At 39.4% G+C, this 25,308-nt stretch overlaps 2 protein-coding genes across 3 annotated transcripts; both read right to left on the reverse strand.

Annotated features, from left to right (window-relative positions):
* Positions 1–1,343: 1,343 nt before the first annotated feature.
* Positions 1,344–21,170, reverse strand: ccar1 (cell division cycle and apoptosis regulator 1). Of its 2 annotated transcripts, none has more exons than XM_034898572.1 (26): positions 20,960–21,170; positions 19,943–20,104; positions 19,571–19,743; positions 19,293–19,448; positions 18,638–18,670; positions 17,895–18,091; positions 17,632–17,758; positions 16,927–17,040; positions 15,776–15,968; positions 15,479–15,623; positions 15,227–15,382; positions 13,453–13,678; positions 12,954–13,067; positions 11,858–12,024; positions 10,819–11,029; positions 9,556–9,639; positions 9,178–9,366; positions 8,735–8,926; positions 7,597–7,833; positions 7,375–7,504; positions 7,030–7,118; positions 6,590–6,730; positions 6,079–6,199; positions 5,727–5,909; positions 3,176–3,381; positions 1,344–2,365 (listed from the first exon to the last, which is right to left on the reverse strand). In XM_034898572.1, exons 2-26 carry the CDS (start codon positions 20,052–20,054, stop codon positions 2,285–2,287), a joined length of 3,777 nt encoding a protein of 1,258 aa, XP_034754463.1. In that variant the 5' UTR covers positions 20,055–20,104; positions 20,960–21,170; the 3' UTR covers positions 1,344–2,284. The 2 variants fall into 2 exon arrangements, with proteins under 2 accessions (XP_034754463.1, XP_034754462.1); XM_034898571.1 differs by having other exon boundaries at positions 15,227–15,403.
* A 119-nt stretch (positions 21,171–21,289) lies between these two features.
* Positions 21,290–24,921, reverse strand: zgc:110319 (uncharacterized protein LOC796111 homolog). Its single transcript, XM_034898581.1, has 8 exons — positions 24,660–24,921; positions 24,063–24,163; positions 23,791–23,926; positions 23,090–23,156; positions 22,891–23,002; positions 22,721–22,784; positions 22,283–22,457; positions 21,290–21,991 (listed from the first exon to the last, which is right to left on the reverse strand). Exons 1-8 carry the CDS (start codon positions 24,776–24,778, stop codon positions 21,923–21,925), a joined length of 843 nt encoding a protein of 280 aa, XP_034754472.1. The 5' UTR covers positions 24,779–24,921; the 3' UTR covers positions 21,290–21,922.
* Positions 24,922–25,308: the final 387 nt, after the last annotated feature.

Raw genomic sequence — 25,308 nt, forward strand, 5'->3', positions numbered from 1 at the left:
GAAAAGTAAAAATTAGTTAAACTAACAAACAATGAGACCAGTTTCACGTCATACTACATCTACACATGCTTTGTAACTGCACCCAGATTTCAGAGGTCTGATTTACGTGAAAAGCGGGGAGGGGGGGTGAAATGGCAACGTGATCAGTAACTAAACCAAACTCTCTTTACTAACCTTGTCTGCCCCCAGCCCTGGAAATCACAACCCTGCCTCTTTGATACCAGGAATGGGGGTTTAAAAAGGAGAGGCAGGGAAGTAGCCACAAAAGCCTTCTGTTGCAGCCTGGGAGTGGGGTTACCTGCCCTGCTCTCTGCGGTGGGGTCTAATTTCACACACGCATGTGCATGCATACTCATATGCAAGCACATCCAAGTGCAAAACCTCACTTTCCCACACACACACACACACAGCTGGTGCAGGAGTCTGAGGCGTGAGGAGTGTTCATGTGGTTATTCTGGGGACAAATGAGGTTTGTTTGTCAAGCATTCAGAGCATGACACCGGGACAAAAGCAGCCACATAAGCAAAGTATGAGGTGACAGATAGTCATTGTTCTGTTGGAAATGACAGAGACAAGCTGCTGGAACCGGACAGAGATGTTTCCTGCTAAGTTAATAAAAAAAAAACTAAAGCTCATTCTTGGTGGGAATAAATTCATCTGAGGTACTGAAAAAGAGCAATGCATTGAAATAAAAATGTAAGTGAAAGTCTGGTTAAAAATAAGATAATGTGCAGATGGCAAGAGCTTTAAGGAGATTTGTTTGCTTGTGAAGGGGAGTGGTGGGAGAGAAAACACAGCATTAAATCGTCAGGTCAGAAAAGTCCATTGGCAAGAAGAGATAAAAATGACAACAAAAGAAACTACATTCTATTAAATCACACAACACCGGTGATAAGAAATTTACTGCATTTAACTCTTCTAAAAAAGGGCGTTTGGGAATTAGATAACTGTGCCATCAAGTTGTTGCATTGGAACCATAACACCTAACTGAAATCTACTGCCGGTGGCAGAAAACTAAAAAAAAAAATTTGCCATATAAATATCTACGGTTAGTTTATAATTGTAAAATATAAACTCTCCCAAAGACATTGCCCCAGGGTCCTCAGAAGTGGCTGCAGGCCTGCGTAATATGACAAACAGGACATGAGTTAAAAAGTAGTCTATGGCATTTGTCTGGATCCCTATTTTGCAAGTTGAGCAAATATTTCATTTTTATCGAAGTCAGCTAATTTTGATTGTTCCATAGATTCCACAATCACATATTTTGAAGTCTTGTTTACAGTAGATATTTTATCGTAGCAGCGTAATGACATTAAATTGGTGGGAAAAATACAGACAAAATGTAGTGTTAAAATGGACCACTTTACTCTTGCACAACATCCATAGCGTACATTTTCAATAGAAAAATAAAATCGCCTGCTTTGGAGCACATTTGAATGTAATTGTGCCTCTTTTCTAGAACAACCTAAACCAACGCACACAAGTTCAGAGGATGATTTCTAAATGTTTATGTCATTGCAACAAAGCTTCGTTCAGCATAACACGCGTTCATTTAGCTTATCTTTTGGTTCATGTGTAGTTTCCTTTTACAGAAAACAAGACAGATGGTCAGCACAGTAAAACATGAAACAGTGCAGCAGTCGGTGGATACAGTCAGGAGGTGCATACAGCAAAAAGGTCCAACAGGAGCAGGGACCATGCACAGCCACGTGTTTGAAAAACGGCTAAATAGAAGAACTACAACCTGAATGTGTTATTAAAACACGGGTGTAGTTAAAGAAGATGGGACGATTCACAAAGAAATTCTGTCTGAACCCCTTCCACCCTTTTCCATCCAAAATTAGTTTCTTTTAAATATACTTTTTTAAATGAATCATCTTGCACATAAATAGCATCATTATTGCCAATTAGAAAAACAAAACTCTCTGAAAAGTACTACTCACACAAATTGGCATGTAAATCTACAACATGGCATTTTATTGGCCGTAACAAAGCTAAAGCAATGGCAAAAAGAAAAAAGTTTACAACTGAAATTAAATTAATTTTAACTATGAAAATAAGCGTATGCAATCGTTCATATTATTCTAGGTAAGAAATGTAAATCCGTCAAACAAATCTATTGTACACAGAAAGTGAGGTCAAATTAACACAATTAATTCATTTATACATGTACATGGGAGATAATAGGTACAAATTAAACACTACCAAAGTATGCTTGTTCAGGGAATATTTACAATTTTTAAAATAATCAGTGTGATTGCTTTGTTTATTTTAAATATGTCACTTATTTATCAGCGCCGTTTGTTTGAGACGTTTGAATGTGATCGCCAGTAACTTCATCACCAGACTCTTCTACTTCTTGATGCTGAGAGAGAGAGAGAGAGAGAGAGAGAGACACTCAGTCAGTAAATACAGCCGTTTAAATTTACGTTAATCTGATGGCAATAAAACTAGTCACTCTTGTGTCTGAATTAGAACCTAGTCACTTTTATGTAAAAGTCACGACGGCAAACTTACTAGGTTGAACCTAGTAGCATTTGCGTTTCAGCTTCAACACAGCACAAGTCTGAGCTAAATGCCGCCAGAATAATGTTAAGACTGCAGCAGTAAACGTGAATCACGCAGTCTAAATGTCTTGGACCACCTTCAAAGATGACTAATACATAAATGATCCTAATCATCGTCTCTTATGCACAAAATCAGTTGAGTAAACTAAGAAACACTGAAAGAGCCAATTTTAAGGAGAGTGGTCGTCCCTCATACTGACGTTCGTTATTAAGGCTTAACTCAATTAACCATTTTCACAGCAGACATGTTGACATGTCATCGTAGGAAAAGCACAGGTGTATTCTAAATCAATGGTGGCTGCATTCCACTTAGGAGAGGCCCTGGTATTGTGGATGCTGACTCACTGAAAAAGCTCACTGGGAAGTTTGATGGAAGTGAGCAATCGTTAGGAAGGTTATGAATTTAAGTTGTGCTTTTCCTAAATGTCTGCTGTCAAAAAGATCCATCTACGTTTTAAAATACATCAGTGATACAGCCTGAGAGAGAGAAAACAATACTCTTCCTTGCATTTATAACTTTATAACTATCCGCTGTTCTCCCCGTCTCTCACTCAAGGTCAAGATGAAATAGAGTTAACAGCAATAGGATCTTTGTAAAAATGTTGAACCTTTTTTAGCACTGCCAGCAGCTCTTTGACAGTGGACGTCAAGGTGTTGGACGTCTTGCTGATCTGGTCGTGGTAGACGGTCTTCTGCTCCTCAGCAGTCTTTAGAATTTGCTCAGTTTTGCTCAGTGTGCTTTTCACCTCCTCCAGCTCCCTGGACAAGGCTTTGTTGGCTTGCTCCACCTGAGCTTTAACCTTTGCATCTTCATCTGGAATGTGACACAACACAGAGGATTAGAATGAAGGCAGGTCAATGATGAAGCACAGGTTAAGTTTTAGAATGATGTCATCAAAAGTCAAAAAGGGCATACATAATGTGAGGCCACGGCAATAATCTACTTTAAAATTCATTACACATAACGACATGACTCACCTCATTAGAAAGAAGATCTAACCACTTTCATTATGGTGACACGTTCGGTAACTACATTCTAGCATTTACCCCCTCATGCTTGGAAGCGTGGGGGGGGGGGGGAGATTCAGTTGGTTGCAATCCGCAACCTCACCACTAGATGGCACTAAAGCAGTTCTTATTTTAAGTATTAAATAATGGTCATCTGTTGAAATCAGAAAAAATATACAAGAACTAAGGGAAATGTGTTTTTCAAACTACATAATATTAATCATATCAACCAAAAAGTAAACTTGTCATTGCAGCCAACATTTACATGTTTTTACTATTTGTTAAGCTTGCCTGCTAAATTTTGCAAGACCATTACCATCTCTACCCGTCTGTGGAGGTTTGGGAACATACATTTACACGTTGGATTTTACAGACAACGTTTATGCTATTTAGAGGAACGCCTGTCAGAGATGATTCATTGTGATAAAATTAAAGGCTTTAGACTCAGAATGTCTTGTGTATGTCAACCTAACAGCAAACAGCATTTACTGGTATGGTATCCTGACCACCCCAAAAGAGCTGATTAGGTTTGTCCTACAGCCGGGAAAACTGAAGGCCGCCATCAATGATTACTGTGTAATACTGCGGTACACAGGTAAGCTCTGTCTATTATATACAACACAAACATCCCTTCTGTTCTGAACTTGAGATAAGGCCTTCTGTACAACCCTATAGGGTACTCCTCCTGTAAACCAAAACATATGCAAGGGATCATTTGTTTCAAGCAGTTGATTGAATAAACAGCCCGTAAACACTAGTGATAGACCGATCTGCCTATCGGCAGGCGGATATTTGCGTTTTTACGTGTATCGGCCGCGTTCACCAAGTTGTTCCCAGGCATTATTTACACAGGCATGCACTGCCCCTCCACCACTAATACTATATACTTTCATAGGTTCTTCATTATCATTTTTAATACTTTATTTCAATGGGTACTTTTCAGGTTTGTTTTCTTAAATTGTTTAAAAGTGTTGACAAAGGACTTTTTGTGATGACCTGATTAGATCTGTGTTATGTCAGCCAGTATGCCTGAAAGATTTATCATTATAAAATCACAATCTCGATTCATCCTGTTCTGTTAAATAACTAACGCTACTTCTTTCATTTTTGAGTTTTAAACAGACTGTATTAAACAGGTTTTAAAGTGCTCCCTTCTCTTCATAGCGGCCTCTATGTTTACAACCTTGTGATGATGTGCAATAGGTGCCCCCCAAAAAAAAACTATGCCAATTTGTTTTGTTATGATCAAAAAATCGTGGCAGAGAATTGTTATATCAATTTTAAGCAACTAAATCGTGATTCATATTGTTCCCTGAATCATTCAAGCAATGCATCAAGGCGGTGTTGTAGGTCTTGATGATTTTGCCCTTGCACATAACCATAAGCAGTGCACTTATCCATATGATGCACATTGCACACATCATTTGTGTGATATGAATGTAAGATGAATGCAGAAGTGACACTGATCTGTGTTTTTGTTTATTATTTTTAAAGAAATGGTAGAGCAGATTCCAAAAAATCTAGTGTGCCAGGGTTTACATTTTTACGATGTAAATTGAGGGAGCAAAAACAGTATCAGCTCCAAATCTCGGCTCAAGAAAATCTGCAGCCCATATTGGTCACTGGCTAAGGCTGACTGGGGGAAATAAAAAAAATTAAAGATATTGGTATCTGCAAAAAAAAAAATCCATTTTGGTTGATCCTTAGTAAACACCCCCATTTTGGGAGATGTAATTATATAAAAATTGTGTATTTTAGTGTTTCAGTAATGTCTTTATTTGTGAGACATGGACATTTATTCCTGCCCTGATAGGAGAAATAATTTTGGTCTCTTAATTCTTTCTTATAAAAAGGCACTGTGCAGAACCATTTAACTGTTATTTTTATTATAAGTTATTTACCACTTTGAATATTCACAATGAAAAAACAATATTGCTGAATCATATTTTGTACTTTGTATGTGGCAGTTAGTATGTGCCAGTCCACGTTTCAGAAATCAGAAGGAAGAATGCTGAATAAAGTGAGACTGGGCTTCTTTGTAGCAAAGCTCAAATTGAGCCAGATCATTGTCCAGACAGACTACTGACACAGAGTGTAGCCTGCAACTAACTCAAAGACATTATATACAGTGTAATACAATTCAAATCATACCCATTTTGGCACCCTGCACCATGAGCTTCTGCTCTATCTCCTCTCTTGCTTTCTCACTCTTCTCCAGTTTCTGCATCATGCTGCCGATGTCAACCATGGCTCCATTATACACGATCAGATTACTGGACTCTGTGGCTGCAGACTGCGCACAAAGTTTTGGAGAAGGAAGTAGTCCTCGGTTACCTGACAGAAAGAAAGAGAATAATTTCATAAAAGAAAAGAGCCAGCTACAAGAGCCCTCTGCTACATGGTCACACTTTCTAAGTCATCATAGATTTAAAAATTGTGCTTAATTGACGGTATTAAACAATGATAAAAACATGTTTAACCATAAAGACCTATGTTGGCTCACCTATGAGGTTTTCTATCTGGGCTTCATTAAAGGAAGGAATGGGTTCATCCTTCCCCCTGTCTGTCAGTTTACGGTAGTAACAAGACTCTCTGACCACTGGCTTGTTCAACAGCTTCTTTATCTGGAAACAAACATGACAGACTGAATGAATAAGACTGAAGAATCAGGAATGCACAGATCCAAACATTCACATTTTTCACTATGTTAGTACAGTTACACACACATTAAACACAGGCATGAAAATACACACATTTGCTGAGGACCTATACATGCTATACACATTAATGAAGAGAGGTCAGAGTGAGGTGGCGGCACATGGATGAGCGCCCCGAGTACTTGGGGGTTCAGTACCCAGGAATTAACTGGCACCTCTGCAGCTACCAGTCCATCCTCTATATTTTGGTCCGTATGGGGACTTGAACCAGCGACCCTCGGATTCCCAACCCCCTTCAGACTGAGCTACTACCACCCTTAACAAAGCATTATGATGATTAGGCTTGTGTCTGTTCACCTGAGCACGAGAAAGGTGCAGTCCCAGTGTGTACAGGATCTCCTCCAGGTCTCTCTCCAGCAAATAGCCACAGTGGCTCTGGTCAAAGTAGACAAATGCCATGAGTAGCTCCTTGTTATGTGAGATCATCAGCTTCTTCTCCTGGTTTAACACAAACAACCACATTTATCAATCAATAAATGTATCATTTGTCACATGAAATCATACAAAAATGTAACACCAGTGAAATGTAATCATCAGTTCCTTGAATTTATGCATTAAAAACATTAATAATAAATAGGTTTGTGTATGAGGCAGGGCAGTCTTAGGCAGTGTACTCATTAAGGATTCTTGTGGTGTCTTCCCTGCTTCTAACCAAAGTCCAATATCATTTGTACCAACAACCATGATTATGCTACATCAATGTCTTACTAATATACCAACAACAATTACCAACCAACCTTGTCTTTAGAGGACCTCTCTTTTGACGACTTGCGGTCATCTTTGTGGTCTTTTTTGTCTTTGTCATTGGAATCGTCATCATCCTTGTCTAATGGAAGGAAAAGGTTGAGAAATGAAAGTGCCAATGCATCTTTAAATTTCATTATTACTCTGTGTGTTTAATAGTGTAAAAACAAGAATCATTTAAAGATAATAAAAGACATATTTTCAAGGCCCCAGAAACTGGACATGTTATTGATCACAGATTTGGTGTGCTGCATGGTTTCTTATCACTGAAAAAAAATCATATTGTGGGAAACTGAAAAATAATTGAATGGTTTGAATTTAAAGAAAGAGTGCCATACCATCATCGTCATCATCCTCTGCATCTTCTGCCTCCATGGGGTCATATTCTTCAGCGTTGACCGTACTGCCATCATCTTCGTTCTCCTCTTCATCTCGAGACGACTCCTTTTTCACAGCCTTTTCATCACACTAAAAACACAAGTCACACAACTGCATGACAACACACATCAACAGTGGAGCAAATGACACACTGAAAAGACCACATAGTTTGAGAGGCTTGCCTTCCTCTTCTCCTCCTCATCCTCTTTAATCTTTTTCCCTACAGGTTCTTCATTATCATCCTCTTTTTCCTTCTTTATTTCACGCTTTTCAACATCCTTCTTTTCTGCTTCCTTTTTGGCTTTCTTCTCCTTTTCCTTCTTTTCGTCTTTGGTAGGAAAAACAGCCAGGGCTTTATATATGCGGTAGCCAAAATCTCTCTGTAGCATCTCGTTAAACAGCTCAGCAAATAGAGAAACCTGGACAGAAAAAGAAGGCAGTGTATGATTAACCTGAAGGGCCAAAAATGCCTGTTTGTCAAAGATGAATACTAGAGTTTGGTCCATTTCCTGTTTTGCTTGTCAAGTGTGCTAACATTGATTTCACGCAAACCGGCTGAACTGGCATTTGCAATTATGACATGTTCTGTAGGGGTGGGGGGAAAAACTAGATTCTTAGATGCATCTCGATTCTCTCAAGAACAATTCAGTGCTTGATTCTGATTAGTTAATAATCGATTATTAAAAAGAAAAGGAAATGAACAATGGGGGAAAAAGTTTTGTATATATACACATATAAGACATATATTAAATAATTAGGCAAAACACAAAGGCTGTTCATCTAATTTATCACATTACATCTGACCATCTCATGTTTCATGTTCTAAGAAGCCAATTTTCCACCTTTAAACATGACTGAGCCTCTGACATGGAAGATCACTGTGAGAGGAGGTGACTTTCACAAGCATGTTTAAGGCTCAAGCATGGAATGACTACAAAATGAAAAAAAACAGCATAATACAAATATTGCATATGTCAAAATATAACAAACTCAGATTTATATGTATAGTTTTTTAAATCACGCCTAGAATTGTACATAAAAAAAAATTTGTTGCATCGATAATCGGTTTACAATTGAATCATGATCCCCCCCCCCCCCAATGTTCTGACAAATTAAAAAGTAGCATACAACAGCAACCTGTGTCGACCGTGTCACATCACTAAATCCAACTTCAATTGCATTACTAATAAGCAATGTCAGGCAGCAGCACTAGAGCGGGGTTACTAGTACACTGTTTGACAAAGGCCCAAGCCTAATGTACGCTGTAGACATCTTACATCTTCTCTAACACATTATAAAACTGTGACCAGTAATTCTTACCTCAAAAGAGTGCTCCTTGTTGTCCTCCAGTCTGTAGTCCAGCAGCACACTCAGGGACATGACACTGCAATCAAATTTGCCATTCTTGGCTGCCCAGTTGGGGTGTACAATGATGGTGGGCTCATCAGGGAGGATGTAGCGCCTTTCTCTCCGCTGTCGCTCAAGCTCCTCCAGCCTCTTCCTCTCTTCCTCCTAACAGAGAAGAACATTACAGTTAGTAGAGCACTTAAGATAAAACTCTTTTCTACAGTTATAATATACATTTTAATATTGAAGAGAATGACAAAACTGTGAAATGCAATTCTTGCCTTTCAATAAAAATTGCACAGCTGTTTTAGTATAACATATGGAAACATATGGAGACATTCACATAAGTATGGCCAAAATAACAAAAATGTCACAACTGCCACTAAATGCTCTTATTAAATCAAAGATGTCTGTACCTCTCTGTCTTCCTCAGTGCGAGATGGCTCCTCTTCCTCAGCAGCTTTGCATTCTGGTTTCTCAGGCTCTTTGGACTCCTCCACCTGCTCCTCAACCTTCAGCTGCTTGGTAAGACGGGCAATCAGCTGTGACTTTAACCCTTTAGAGCTTAGAGAGCGACAATCAAGCTCTTTCCGTAGGTCGTTCACCTACAAGAGGAAGACACAGGCACGTGGGAAAAGCACATTTAACCTCAAGAAGAGAACTAATATGAACATATTTAGAATATTACAAAGACTATTCGTAAGGTGTAACAAGTCCAAAGATAAATCTAATAATTTATACCTGGACTGTTTTCCCAGCTCTACCAGTGCTAAGGATTTCTCCATGAATCTTACCTTCATTGATTTCGGGTCAAGTTTAGCCCAGTGAGTGGGACTACTAACGTCCTTCGATTCATCGTCGTCCTTCTCCTCCTCCTCCTTCACAGGAGATCATTAAGATAGATACATGCAGAGAGAAAGAAAGAGGTGGGATAGCAAACAGTCAGTACACCAACCCATGGTCTGTGTGAGCTTTAAAGTTGATCCGTGCAAGAAGCAAGGTCACATCTGTTTTTCATTGTCTCGTCCTAGTGAGCTCTCGTCTGTGTTTAAGTCCAATGCTACTGAAGCTTACACAGGGAAGCTCTCTAGCTCTTATAAAACCAACAGAAATGCCCCCCAGCTGCCAATCAATCAATCTGTGGAACACAAAAAAAAGGTAAAATCAATGAGAGGTGTGTCCAAAAGGTGTGTAGGTACATCAGGTGAACTCCAAACGGAGTGAGGATAGGGTGGCCCTACCATGGTCTATGACTAGGGTATTGGGTATTGCCATTTATGGGTTTTATACACCTACGTCAGATAGGAGCCATCAGTCCAACCAACTGCCCTGGAAAAACCAAATTCTACATATAGCCCAAATCAGAATGTAGAATCCAACAACAACAGACAAGGAACAGGACTTTGGGGAGGTTCTCTTTTTGAAGTCAGACAATATCAAATTGATGTGGAAAATCATATATAAATACACATTTCTACAACAAACACATTTGAATGCAACCGACTCAACAGATTCCAGTTTAAAGAAACATTTTAGATTCCAGTGTTAGAAACTCACCACTGGCACAAATTTGAGAAACTATTTGAGACCATTGCTTAAACCAATTTTTAGGCACCCACATTCAAAGCAGGTTAAGCAAGTATTATTTAAAATAATGCACAAAAAATGCCACGATTAGCATGAATGACTATACCCAGATTAGCGTCAATTATAAAGTGATGGAGCAGCTGGAAGCCGTTTTATCAGTTGCAATCCGGGCCTGTTCAACACAACCTAGTCTCACTGCTTCCACTGTAAGTGTCTGCTGGATGTGAGGGAAGGTGAGTGTGCTGGTGGAGGAATGGAGGAGTTGGAGAGGAGGAGAAGGGACTGGTGGAGGAGTAAACAGAAGACGCCTAGGTAAGGATTGGTGGAACAATAATCTGTCTGTGTTCATGTCTGTCGTGTATGGTAAGGTGTGCTTTGTGTCTGATGTGTATCTGGTTGTTTTTTTTTGTAATTCCTGTGCCTTCCTGTGAGAAGCGGAAATGAGAAGAGAAGGATTAGCGGTTCAGTGCCTGTTCTCCATCTGCCTCCTTTCGCTCAGCCGACAGCTTCTCAGCCAGCTGCTCCCGGAGTCGCCGTGACAGCACCTCCCACTCTGAGCGGGTAGGAAGACAATGCCAAACATCCGGAAGAAACAAAACCACTGTCTCCACATGAGCAGGGACTGTCCGCCCCTTGTGTGTCTCCTCCGGCCGATGATAGCGAATCTCTGCAAAACGATACCTGTCGCAAAGGAAGAAGGTGCATTGGAAAGAAACATTTTGGTCAGGGTACAGTATAAAAGGCAAGCCTTGCTAAGGCGAGCCTTCTACAGCTACTCCCTCCTATGAGCTCACTGAATGATTGTATATATCATTACAGTGACCCTTCTCCCACACAACACATAGAATAGACAAATGGACCCAGTCTGCAGCTCTCCAACTGTTGTCACAGGTTACGGCAGCCATTTTGAGAACGTTGACAGACAATCACAAAATATATCACATCCCCAAATTCATCCCCATTGTAGCTCCAGCCAATTATGGATGAGGTTTCTGCATTTAACCTAGGATACACTTAACGCACTACATTAGGGTTGTGCGAAGAGAGACAGAACCAACAGGACAGTGAAAGCCAGTTAAATATGTAAGATATTTAACAGGGAGAATAGAAATATAAATTAAAAGAACAACGTAATGGCAGTGTCTTCTGGTCCAAGCTACTGCTTCCAGCCACAGTCCATGCGTTTAGTTTTTCATCACAATGAAATATGCATATATGTATAGAGTGTGACAGAAAGAGAGAGCCAAGACAAAAACACACAAAAAAAAAAGAACATTGCACAACACAATAAATAATAACGGTAAACAATAGGTAGCAAATTAACAATACAATAATCATTCATATAAAAAACGCCACCTAACATGTCAAGGGTGAGATTTTGTATAGAAGTAGTAATATTATGCAGCATATTGTAGTTACTCAATTTGGGATTTTAGTAGCAGCAGAGTTATTCCATTTAAACAACCAATTAAAAAAAATATATATATTAATGTGAATAACAGCTCTTACCACTGAGTGCAGAGACTAAGATCTATGCCTGTGAGCGCCTTGCAACAGCGTATGGCTGTCTTTATAAGGACTGAGGGATCCTTCTCTGGGTCAGCTCCATCCAGAGAGGGAGACCAGTGACCACCAATGGCCATGGCCTCATCTTTACCTCTCATTCCCACCAAAAACTAAAGGAGAAAGACAGACGAGTAGGAGAGACACAGAGTAGAATAGGTTAGATGGAAATGTGTAATGACAAAATGAATAAAGGGTGTGGAGGGTGAACAGAGCACAAAAAAGGATAACGACTTGGGTTGGGTACCAAAACGCTGTGCCAATACGTTAACGGCAGTTATAAGACAGAATAAGAAAAAAAAAATGTGGTGCCTCATTTCGGTGCCTGGCATTGCTGCACAGGGCACTATGTTACCGCTAGTAGCTGGATTAAATACAATGGTTAAAATGCTGACAGTTTACGTTAAGCGGTGTAAAGTGTGACTGTATTTCCCTGTAGAGGACTCCAACACCGGGGCGTAACATTCTGCAGTTGCCATTGTTGGCAAAAGGTACGACGGTGAGTTCAACTGAAACTCGTCGGCCTTGTGGTGGATTTAAAGTCATTGTAAAATACCCTTTTCCCATCTGGTGCTTGTATTTGTTGTTTACCAGCAATTTACTGGTGAAAGTAGTCATTGTTATAAGTTATGTTACCACACTATTAATTATTTTTTACCATATGGCCTTAGCAATAAACAAGCTGTTCTTTAATGTCGCCAACTGTCGTTTTATGCTCCTTTTTTTATATGCTGTAGATTATAAATATATTATCTAGATATTTTGGATCAGGCACCATTTTAAAAGTATTGTTTTAGCACCGTAATGGATTAAAAAAAAAAACAATACCCAACCCTAATAACGACAAAGAGAAAGACAAAAAGATCAGCAGCAAAAATAGTCATACTTCTGAGGATCCACAACCAACAGAGACAAAAAACACAAAGGCGAGTGATCATCAGTTAGCACTCTTCCAAATAGTGAACAGTCAGCAATGGAAAAGGATCATTGCCTCACTGTCAGCACATGAGCATTGCAAAAGCAAGGAAAGTGTGTGATGTACCTTAATAAGTCTAGCTGGATGTTGGAAGGAGTCTTTGACTTCCTGGGAGTCCTCTGCCAGAGCACAGGACTTGTGATAGAGCTCCTCGATACTGGGGTTAGCCAGTAGCATCACCTAAACCATAAAGAGACCACATAACCAAATTAAGAATCCCTAACTATTAATCAAATCAAATCCTATTTTGACGTCTGTTATGGTCTGCATTTTTGCTCCAATAGCTTTTCAGTGTATTTACCTTCAGTAATTATCTCTCAATATAGTAGTGTTAATTAATGGAGTCTAGGGTTAGGCTGATGGACGCTGATTGGTTACAGTCATTGACCACTGTGCATCAATATACATACTGTGTATTGTGGGTGTGGCTTAATGCACCGTACTGTGACCATGTACCGTGACAGTTCAGCACAAATATCCAAACCGGTACAGCCCTACTGTCCACTGCTTCTTACTGATTATGAAAGCCACACTGTTGCAACGTATTCATCATTGGCAGTCATACCTTAGCACTGTAAGTGTGGTTGGCATCAGGAGGGTCCAGCACAGCTGTATTCTTGACTAGAGGATCCACCTCTTTGTGTAAGATGTGGAAGTTACAGGCGTTACTAAACTGGAAGGGTCTTGTCAGAGGGAAGGCATCCACCCAGGTGAAGACAGCATTAAAGAAGTCGCTAGGAATGTAGAGGCTCTGATAGCGCCTTCTCAGCTCCATCATGTCACAGCTGGAACTGGAGAACCCACAAAGGACAATTAATACATAACAATGCAGACTAAGACATACTGTTGACTATCACACCCCTGACATGTTGGCATAAAATACAACACTTCAGTGATCTTTTTTCCAACAAAAACTCAAAGCCAGAGATGTTCACAAGTCATTTTTTGGAAGTCCTAATTGAGTCTCAAGTCTTTTGCAACGAGTCCAAGTCAAGTCTCAAGTCTCTAGCCACCAGATCTGTCCCTAACACTGTATTGTTAAATCTTATGAATTAAAAACATGGCCTGTAGCTACCATCTACACAGTTTAGTATAAGAGTCAGTTGTAGGATGCCTTTATGGGGTCTACTTAACACATCCCTCTAGCCCTCAGACCTGGTGAAATATTAAACGTAAGTCTATCATATCATATGGATACAACTATAAAGATACAATTTGATTGTTCCCAACATTAGCACCACACTTTGCGATGGTTCGCCTATTACCTGTGATGATACATGCTAAACATAAAGTTGCCTCAATGAGAAATCAATAGAATAGTGGCAGTGCCACACCATTTACAGAACAACATGCATATCAGTGTACGTCCAAATTACGCACAATGAGCAGTTTGAAGTCCCTGATGTAATGCCATTTATAAAGGGTTAGTAGGCTCAGTTAAACAGAGTCCAGTGCAAGGGAGATTCAGAGGAGGAGAGGTTAGTGAGGCCAGCGTCTCCATGACAGGAAATAGGGCACACAGATCCGCTGCGCCACACATGGATGAAATAATGAACTAGTAAATAGGACTACAGTAACAGAAATATGTGCAGAATTAAGACAGTCAAGATGGCCCAGTATTTGGTAGACCGGGTACACCTTGTTCACTTAATAGTCTAAAAATCTTCCATGGGATCAATTACACATAACATGAGTTTGCCCACCCGACACAGCGTTTGTTCCTGGGGAGATGGATCCATGTGTCCCACCATGGATGTCTGAGCCTCCGCAACTACTAACTATAAAGATACAATTTTCCTGTTCCCAGCATTAGCAAAACATTTTGCGATGTTAGCTTCTTACCTATGGCGATATGATAAATGTCTTTTTCACATTGAAATTGAAAGAGACCTATCTGGGTGTGTTTTGAGATGCCTGATTAAGTTTGACGTTCATCCGGCATAATTTCTCTTGGTGCCACACACCTTACATGCAGCTTTTTGCTTACTGCCACTGTTTATGAAGTTACTCAAAGCAAAATTAATGACAAAATTAATTTGTTATACTTTTAATTTTTTTTTTTTTTATGTGACTGCGCGGACATAAAAGGCATTGCACATTGTGGAAAAGGGCAGGGGACATGCAGCTTGTCATACGTTTCCCCAACGTATATGCGCCAATAAAAGAACATAGAAATACATTACATTTAAAAAGCAATAATTGCAGGGAAACAGGTTGTTGTCGAGTCTCGAAGCTCGAGTCAAGTCTGAAGTCAGCTGTTTGTGCGACTTAAGCCAGAGTCTCAGACTCCAGTCCCAATCTCTAGTCAATGCATGAAACACTGAAAATACTGTACTCACCCGTCTAAGCTGAACTTGGAAAACTGGACAGTGTAGCGAGGAACCACCCTGCGAGGCCGGCGAGGTGATCGGTCACGTCTAGGGGAGCGGTCTCTGGAACGTTTGCGTGTGGGGGAGCGTTCTCTTGACCGTCTGCGCTCTCGGTCTCTGTCTCGACTAAAGAATTGATTACACACACTAAGATGAATAACTTATGATAAAAGCATATTTTAGTGACCAGATAATCTCAGGTGATATCTATTGGCATCTCACCTGCGTTCGTCTTTAGTCCTGAGGATGAGCTCAGGGACTCGATCATTGCGACTGGGGAAACGAGGAGGAGGTTCAATTCGCCGGACAGGCTGCGGCTGTGGCATCATTCTCACTGGAGGCTGAAGCAGACCCCCGGGGAACACATCTACAGACAAGGTAAATGATGATAAAAGGGTATGATTTTGTGGTCAAATGGTGTGCCAAAACAGCTGCAAAGATGGTGGAGATCATCACCACTTTTCAGACTGCTTTCTATCCAATACTAGATAAATGCAATCCCACTGACTAGTATTTCACCTTTGGGTGGAGGCTGTGGCAGCAGAGGCTGAGGAGGGTTTTGTAGAAGAGGGGCTAGAGAGGCAGCAGACAGCTGGGCCTGCAGCAGGGAAGGAGGGGGAGCCTGGGTCGGAATACTGAATGTGGTTGGGGGAGGTAGCGACTGCAGCATGGTGGGGGCTGCCTTCATCATGTTAGGAGGTTGAGGCTGGCTCTAGAAAAAAGGGGGGAAAAGATGAAAACAAGAGATGAGCAAATGTTTAAAAGCAGACCTGAAACAATCTTAACATGGCAATAACTGCTCAACAAATAAGATGAACTGTACAAAATCTTGTACAGTGGCTGCTTAAAAGAAAGAAGCTGGAAAAAGGTCTGAGTGTCTGCTTGAATTAAAGAATTGTAGTTATCTTTTAGATGTGCGCTGATATGCTGTCCTAATCAAAAGAGTACCAGGTGTGAATATAGGCATATTTTGAGAATATTTCCTGCATGAAGTGATCATACAAGGGCGGCATCTTGCCCAGCACATTCACTGGAAAAGATGGTGCTGAGATGAAAACTGGCCCTCTGCTAAAGTAGAGTCACTTGAACCAAAGGCCACACTGCCACCTCATTCAGGAATATTTACTTACTTACTAGAAATAACATTATGACATATTTCTCACTGTATGGTAAGGCACTGATTCAATTGCTAAGGTACGGATTTGAGTGGTACTTCAAACAAAATCCTTATCAATGTATTGTTCCTGTCAACTGCAATGTCCCCTGTAGAGAGATTTACTGATTTAAATATTAAAAAGCCAGAGTGTGAAAACACATCTGAAACAAAAATAACAGCTCAAGAAACTGAAGAAGAAAATGAAATTAACTGGGACATGCACATTCAAAGACTCATAATGAAGCAATAGTATAAAAATATTCTCTCCATAAGACAAATGTTCCTTAAAATAAAGAAATGTATTGTTATACAACTACAAAAATGTGGTTCTATCCATTTGGCAATGACAGCGAACTAAAAGAAAAAGCAAAACTGCAGGTAAGAATATATGTAACTGGTTATAGTTAAACATGTACAGGTTAAGCAAGAAAGCCAGGAAACAAAGACAAAAAGTCAAAGAAAGAAACAGAGTAGGAAGAAGGACCAACAAAGTGATTCAGGGCTAGGGGGTTACATTTTGTCTGTTGTCCAAAGTAGAGTGCATGTCTGAGTAGCGCAGCTGCATTCCTGGCTCATTGTAAAGGCTGCCGAGCTGTTGGGAAGCTTGAGGTAAAGGCTGCTGCTGATGCTAGGAGGGATTGAGAACACAACAGTCAATTAAAGATAGAGGATCAGGTAAAATATGAAATATGAAAAAAAAAAGAAATGTTAAGACTGTCCTCAGAATAAGCCAGATGAATTGTCTAGGATTTAAAATGAACCTGTGCATCTCACTTTTGGACATAAAAAAACAAAAAGATACTGTTTGGTTTTTTTCACCATTTAGCTTCTGTCACAGAGTTCAGAAGAGGCCAAACGCCTGAAACTAACTGAACAGACAGACAAATAAAACGTACAAAGCAACCACACGACTTACCAAAATATTTCCTATCGTTGAAGGACTAGGGGCCGTTTCTTTGGAACCTTAGTTCACATTTTGTGCTACTAGTATCATTGTGACTTTTCTCAAATGTGAAAAAAAGCTATGACTTGAATATTATCACTACATAAGGATAAATTAACTAAACAAACAAAGTCTGAGTCTATATTTTTTGAAGCAGACAGGGCAATTTAAAGCCATGAATAAATGTAGAGGAAACAGAGATTGCGCAGATTGCATTTATACTGATACCAAAAATCTAAAATGGTCTCCTTTTGGAGCCACTGTGTGTAACCTCACCGACTGGTTTGCTAGCTGAGGTAACGTCTGGATGCGTTGGGCGTTCCACTTGAAGGGCATGTTCGGGTTGTACACAGCTTCCACTAGGACCCTGTCACCCACCTGAGGAGTCTTCCCCTTCACAGCACTGAGAAGATACAAAAAAAACACTACAAATATCTATGTGTCCAGTTACATCAGTTTCAAAATAAAAAGGAACCTTAATTATTTGGAACTGTCTGTTATGAGTTCCAAATAATGGGTCTTGTATCACTCTCTTTTACCTTAGCTGAAAGAAGACATCTTCGTCTACAAAGCCAAATGTGTCATGCAGCTTGTTGACAACACCAGTGAAGACTCGCTGCTTCTGTGGCTGTGTCTGCTGTTGATGGCTTGAACGTGGAGTTGGGTATGACACAGTAATCTGGGCTGTCTGCTGTGGGTTTGACAAACTTAGGCTGGTAGGCAAGGCGACGGGTGGCTGAGGGGCAAGAAATGAAAAAAGCATCCAAAAAACTGCTACCATGAATCCACTTTGGTTGCATGTAATCAGTAGCTACAATAGCAAAAATGTTTCACATATAAATAAACACAAAATCATGAAGAAAACTGGCTGCATCTCCTTGTGACCCTAAACATGATACAAATGTATAAATTGATATACACAGAAAGAAAAAAAAATATATATATTTTTTTTTAGGGGTGGGAATTCTTTTTTTGATACAGCATAGTAACGGGATATGTTACTCTGGCTATCCTAAATCGATACACGGACACAAAGGATCGATCTTTTATTACATATGTGTTGGTCAGTTTGTCTGCTTGGCAATCCCATTTTGCAGCAAGAAAATTGAAGTGAGATGCACAGAGAACAGAAATGTAATTGGGAAACTTTTTAAGTTGGAAAAAAGTAATAAATTGCATTTTGTTTGAAATCGTAATAATATTGTATCGTGACATAAGTATCGTGAGGCCTCTGGGGATTCCCACCCCTAATAAATAAATAAATAGTATTTTTGCAAATTACCTGAGAAAGCAATGCCTGTTGAGGCTGTGGAAGCTGCAGGAAAAAGAAAAGAAAATACCAAGAGTGAGAACATTTTGTTGACTTGATATTAAAGATCTGCCCATATTTTCCCATTGAAACACAAACAAAACAGTTCTGTAATGCCCAGGGTTGTGTGTCTAAAATAAATTGCTACATCCACACTATTATGAAATTCTGTGTTTAATCCTTCGCAGCTTCAACCGTGGCTCCTAAAATTGCCGCGGCACACTGCATAACCTACAACGTGCGTTTCTTTTCTTAAAGTTCATGTCGGAAAGAGGAGCTGACAGCACTCAGGACATTTATCAGCCTTGTAAAAAAGCCCATAGTAAGGACAGTAACACTTGCTCTCTCCTGAGATGATTGCCAAATCAGTGACGAGAGTAATCGCTTAGATCACCTGCTAAGCACTCACGCTCAGACACGAGAAGGGGACAGAATGTTGGACAACAGACTTTTTTATTTTTCCTGTTCTGACTTGTTGAAGTTATGTAGCTACGTAGCCCAGAACGTACTGTAAGTTAAAAAAAAGAATGATGCCTATGGGATTTATTTTGTCTACTCTAAGCCAACCAATGTTTACAGACTTTCCAAAATAAAGTGTGACACAGATCAAAATAGACCTATGTTTCACCTGATGAGGCACATTGTACAGTTGCTGTTGAGGGGGTTGCTGCTGCTGCTGCTGCTGCTGCTGCTGTTGTTGTTGTTGTTGTTGTTGTTGTTGTTGTTGTTGTTGTTGTTGCTGCTGCTGTTGCTGATACTGCTGGAGGGCTGTATTAAGCTGAGACTAGAAACATGACAAAGAACATGGAAAATATAGTGGTTGATTACGGTGAAGGAAAGTGTTACACACGACCATGCCAAGATGCATAAATTGTGTGTGCTTGGAACTGCTTTGATGTGACTGACCTGCTGTAGAGCTGCGGCAGCCGCTGCAGCTTGCTGCTGCAAAGCAGCAGTTTGCTGAGACAGCTGATAGTTTGCAGCAGACTGGTTGCTGAGAGAGGCTGCAGCCAATGCTGACTGTTGAGAGTAAACAGAGGGGGATGCTCCCAGAAGTGATTGCTGCTGCACACCAAGAGCTGCAAGGAGGGAAATAAGGCACCAGATTCAGAGGTGTGGAAAAGAACACTAAAGGGGAATGTTGGCGTAAAAAAGGATGGGGGAGATGATTTTTGATGGCAAAAGTAAAAGTCAGTAAGAAAAAAAAAAATCAATGCAAGCCATTTAGACAACGTACAGAAATTTAACATATCATGCCCTCGGGTTTGCTATACTCACAGTGCAGGCTATTCAAGTCAAGAGACTGTCCAGAGTGGCCTTGTTGGGACACTGCTGTGGCCGCAAATTGAGTGGCCCATGGTGGGTTCTTCTGTCCCCCGAATTGGGCCATACCTCACTTAGTTTAAGGGCAGTCTTTGCTCACCAGGCCGATTCTTGTCACTAAAAACAAAACAGAAATTAAGTTAAAAAAATATAGTAATGATGCATATTGGTAAAAAGGCCAACATATTGCAGGGGTAAAGTAATTGTGATATTGTGTTGACCCAAATAAACATAACACAACCCGTAAAATGACACAACTTTAATTGACATATTTGGACTTTATGCACATAGCTCTGCTAATTTGGACAGCCCATAACCTGTAACTGTTTACTATCAAGATCAGGACTGCACAAGCCACAACAGTCCCAGCGGTTATATTACAATATATTAACGCCATTTACCAGACACGATGGATTGAAATAAGCAATTTCAGCGAACAGTGCATTACTTTGAGGAAACGAATTACTTATTCATAGGCATGAACTATCGAAAAATGTTAACCTTCATTTCTCCAGTGCTCCCTAGATCCGTAGCTAAGTGCTGACACAGCAACCTCGATAAGCTAACGTAGCTAATGTTGTTGTTGTGGTTAACAGAAGCTCAACGGTTTTTGGGGAAGTATAAACATGATTAAAAAGTGCCTTGTCTTTTAGCTATCACCTTATTAAAACGTATCATGGGTACTGTTACAATTTAACGCTAGTAGCTAACAGGCTAACACTTAGCTAGCTAGCATTTGGACGTCGTTAGCTTTGTTGCCAGATTAGCCTCGTGCTGGATGTTATCGAAAGCGAGGCCCGTGCGATGTCTCTGGCAGCTGGCACTGAATGAACAATGTTTAAATTAATAATAACACACATTCGCGTATAGCTGCAACTCTCTTGCACGCAATTATTAATTGCTAATTAAATACTCACGATAACTAACGCAGTAACATTAAAGGTTTTGATTAAAACAGTCAACACTGCTTACCGCTGTCCCCTGTGCCGGCCGATTTAGACAAACTGCGCGTGCGCGGAACAGAGAAACTGAATGTATAGGGAGCCGAGATTTGGTGGATCTAGTAGTTAATCTGTAAAGTTGTCAAATAAATTATTGATGTATAATACATTGTGCCTGTTCCTCCTAAGCATGACTGAAAAAGATAAAATCTTAATTTAGCGTTACTTCCTGTACCAATAGCAATTAATCATTTTTTGTTTTGTCTCTACCCACACACAAGTCGACACAATGACGGAGTCGTAACTGGAAGAAAATAATATACAAGTAATAATAACGAAAAAAGGGAATCAACAACAAAGATTTGCTTTAAAACTGTTAACTTTGTTTATTACAGTGATACAGTAAATCTGAAGAATGGAGCACAAAAAGCACATGCATAGCATCCATCTCTTAGGTAGTTACATAGCAAACCTTCCACTTGATGAATAATTGTAGCCTAAATAACATTTAATTTAATGTATAGATATGTTTACAAGTAAAAATTGGTCAGTTGTGTTTCAGTAGGTATATGGCACCCTAACAACCATTGAAAGACCTCCTCAAATCTTCATTGTGTTTGACCACATACATTTGTCAACAATTCACAATTGTAAACCATTCACAATATTGTCAACGATTCACAATATTTTCAACCTATGAAAATATTTTTTTAAATTATTAAATATTTATAAGAAATAAATACATCACATTTACAGAAGAATTAAGGTATTTTCTTTATACAGGTATGTTCCTGTATCTCCTTTTCAGAGATGGTACATTACAGCAGTCACTCTAACAGTATATAATATGCACACAAAACAGCAGGTAATATTTTCTCTTTTCATTGTTATTAATGTACAATGGTAACTAATTAGTGGAAAGTATGTATGACTGTGTTTTTACACAATGCAATATTTGTGTTCCAACAAAATCCATTAATGTGTTGGTCATGGATTATTCTTGTAATTTGCGTTCCAGCTCTAAGAAAACCTTTGCATTGACTTCATCCACCTCATCTTCCACCTGGGGAAAAGAAGACAATAGAAAAATGTTAAATGTGACTGAAAAGTCTGTAATTAATCATGACAAACACTCAACTCTGTATAATAGCAAGTAATTAAGTAGGAAAGATTGAAAATGTACTCGCTGGCAGCACAATTTAAATCATGCATAGAATTTAAATATCTGTATAAAAACTTCTGAAACCAATCCTGAAATCAAAACCATGAAGTTTTGTCTCAAAATATTAACCTGCATAATGATCTGCCAATCTACAAACATACATCCTACTAGAAAACTAATCTTGATAGTCACCTGTTCCACGTTGTCTACTTCAGGGATATAAAACTGCAGCATGTTCTGAATGCCATTCTTCAGGGTAACAGTAGAACTAGGACACCCTGTGCAGGAACCAACCAGTTTCAGCTTGACTGTGCCGTCCTGAAACCCCTTATAGATGACATCACCTCCATCCTCCTGCACTGTAGGTCTTGCAGTATGAATGAAACGGACCACGTCAAGTTGTTCAGAACAAAGCAGCACAAAGGACAGACAGATTAAAACTGCTATCTCGGCATGACTGTATTTTACTGCACTGTGAGCATCATTGCTAGGAATGCTGAGTATAGAAATATATAGGAAATATTTGATAAGGATTGAAATATTTAAAATACATAAACTTTCAGTGAGCTAAGCAACAGACAAAGACTAAAAAGATTACCCAAGTTGCTCTAAAAGTTACTAGTTTTGTACCTGATTCTAGTGTCCAGAAGCTCCTTTATCATAGATACAATATCATCATCATCTTCAGATACACCTAGAAAAAAGAAAAGGTACAGAGTGGGGATATTTACACAATGTACTGTCCATCACAGCAGCTTCATTACTCCAAGATGAGTTATTTGGGTATGTTGCATACTCACTACTTTCATGGTGCACTACCCCTGTTGTTATTGGGTCACCACTCTCAAAGAACTTGGCAATGACCTCCAAAGCATTACGCTTAATGTCTGTCCATTCCACATCCTCATCTGTCTGACAAGAAATCAATGATCTCATGTGTTGTATTTCATAAGAGTTTCTTAGAGACAGAGAAGCTGCACAGGTACATTTAATACTTACTTTAGTGACTGTGATGAAGTCAGGGCCATAGAACACACTTTTTACTCCTTCAATTTCAAACAGGTCTCTGAAAGAAACATGTAACGTTGTTGATAATCAAAACATGACAGCATGGAGTGTTCATGTTAGTTCATTTAGGGATAACAACATCTGCTCATACTGGCTTTTATCAATAGTGTCACTGATGATTGCATTGCTTTATGTTGTCATTTTTTATCAAGACAAGACAAAATGTATTAACAAACAAAACCAAATCTACACAATGCATTCATCCAGTCAGTTGCTTTCATTCACAGAAATATCTAATCTGTATGTACTCTTCTACCAAGCAACTGCCATCACTGTCAGAAACCAAAGACAACCTTGAATAGCTCAATGAAGATAATATCCATTGTCAAACTTTTATTTCTAAAAATATAAAATGGGAAATCCACACACTCATACCTCTAATGCATGTATTTTAGTAAATCAAAATATTTGAGTTCTTTTGCCAAAAAAATATATTTATATATTATATATCTTTATAAGCAGACATAAATACATCGGAGTTATGAATGTGCAGCTTTTTGTAAGTGTACCTCACACAGATCCTTTTTAATCCTTGGTACTGCAATCCAACTGGATGTAATTGCTAATTTGATCAAATCAGAAGCAGTACAACGTTAACATGACAAAGTACAACATAAAACTTGGCACACAACCTGGCTAAAGATGAACATTCAGCTGAGCCCGAAGTGGGAAAGTCAAGCGTGCCACTTCCCAGAACAGGTTTACCAGGGAGAAACTTTAAGCTCCTGGGGTTTGGAGTGTCTTGAGTCTGGATGGACAGGTGCCTTACTGAAAGATATTATAAGAAATGTCTTAGTAAAGATTTTTCATGTTGTTGTTGTTTTCAATTGTCTACATTAAGCCCGGTTTCAGAAAAAAAGATGACTGGTAGTAAGTATTAAGGTGCCAAACAATGGTTTCTCACTTGAAAAGTGACTGATTCCTGTCCCTGGCAGAGGCTGAACATGTCTGAAGATCTGGGTCGAGCACCGTGAGTGGTATAAGCTTCTGGTGTTGACTGGAAACCTTGAAACGTAAAGAATATTTGACCATATCAGTCAGTCAACATGAGACTTGAACTCGTTCGTTTCTTGAAGTGGTATTCAACAATAAGGTGGCGTTGATGGACTAAAGTCGGCATGCGTGTCCTTAGCTGTTATCTCCATGTTTTGATGTACAAACCTACAAACTGGAAACGATATATAGAGATAATTGTATTGGCATTCAAGTCAACACTAGGAGCTAACTGACATTAACGTCTAACTTTCATGCTTCAGGTCTGAAAAGACGTGAAATCAAAGACAATTGAAAAGTGGAAATAACTAAACCAGCTGTGTCGATATAGCCACTTTTATATGGATGGATGGATTAGTGTCGCAGTTTGCTAGTTAGCTAGCTTCTAGGCTAAACGTATCGTCACAACGACGAAATGTCAAGTTTATGCTTTACACGTGGATTACAGCGTATCATATCAGTACGAAATGTATACAGAACGGTGTTTCACAGCTGAAGAGGTTCAAACCTAGAGTCGGCCGTTTTTCTTGCCCTTAACAACTGCTGAAGTCCCCATCTCACGTGCGCCGCCATTTTGTTTGTTTTGAAAATGAGGACCTCGTGTGGTGGGCAGCAGCAGTAGCCCATTAGATACTTTTTATAGCCTCCTTTCTTTAGTTTCTTTCCTCCGTGAAACAACAAAAAAATAAACTTCTTGGTGTGGAGACAAACATAAATAAAACTAAATCCGAAAACATAAATTAATTTAAAAGTTATTGTGTAGTCAAAAATAGTTTGCCTTAAAAAGGAAAACCACCTAAATGAATAAAATCCAACGTGTGATTTCCATGGTCAGGAAGTTCAATCAAATCAATCAATATTTGTGAACCTGAGTTGCATCTCTAAGCCAGAAACCACAGAAGTTGTGATGTCATCAGGTATAAAATCTGGAGCTGCTCCATAGACAATGCATGGGAGACTGATTTTGTGGACCAACAGAATGTTTTCCCCCATTTTTTTATACCCCAAATGACCTTTATTTTATTGCTTTATTTTTGTACTTTATTTTATTTTATGATAGTTTGCCTTAAAGAGCAACACCACCTAAATGAATTAGTTATTTAGTTAGAGTTATTTCCTCAGAAAGTTCAATCAAATCAATCAATATGTGAACCTGA

Source organism: Etheostoma cragini, chromosome 17 (genome assembly GCF_013103735.1).
Source record: "Etheostoma cragini isolate CJK2018 chromosome 17, CSU_Ecrag_1.0, whole genome shotgun sequence".
Classification (NCBI taxonomy): domain Eukaryota; kingdom Metazoa; phylum Chordata; class Actinopteri; order Perciformes; family Percidae; genus Etheostoma; species Etheostoma cragini.

Excerpts from the sequence above, each read along its gene's own strand:
- ccar1 (XM_034898571.1), bottom strand. The coding sequence starts at position 20,054 with ATGGCCCAATTCGGGGGACAGAAGAACCCACCATGGGCCACTCAATTT. Across the intron at positions 17,759-17,894 it reads GATGTCTTCTTTCAGCTAAG|TGCTGTGAAGGGGAAGACTC; the intron begins GTAAAAGAGAGT and ends GTATCTTCTCAG. Across the intron at positions 15,624-15,775 it reads GCCACAGCCTCCACCCAAAG|ATGTGTTCCCCGGGGGTCTG; the intron begins GTGAAATACTAG and ends CCTTGTCTGTAG.
- zgc:110319 (XM_034898581.1), bottom strand. The coding sequence starts at position 24,778 with ATGGGCTACTGCTGCTGCCCACCACACGAGGTCCTCATTTTCAAAACA. Across the intron at positions 23,003-23,089 it reads ACTTCATCACAGTCACTAAA|ACAGATGAGGATGTGGAATG; the intron begins GTAAGTATTAAA and ends ATTTCTTGTCAG. Across the intron at positions 21,992-22,282 it reads AAGTAGACAACGTGGAACAG|GTGGAAGATGAGGTGGATGA; the intron begins GTGACTATCAAG and ends TCTTTTCCCCAG.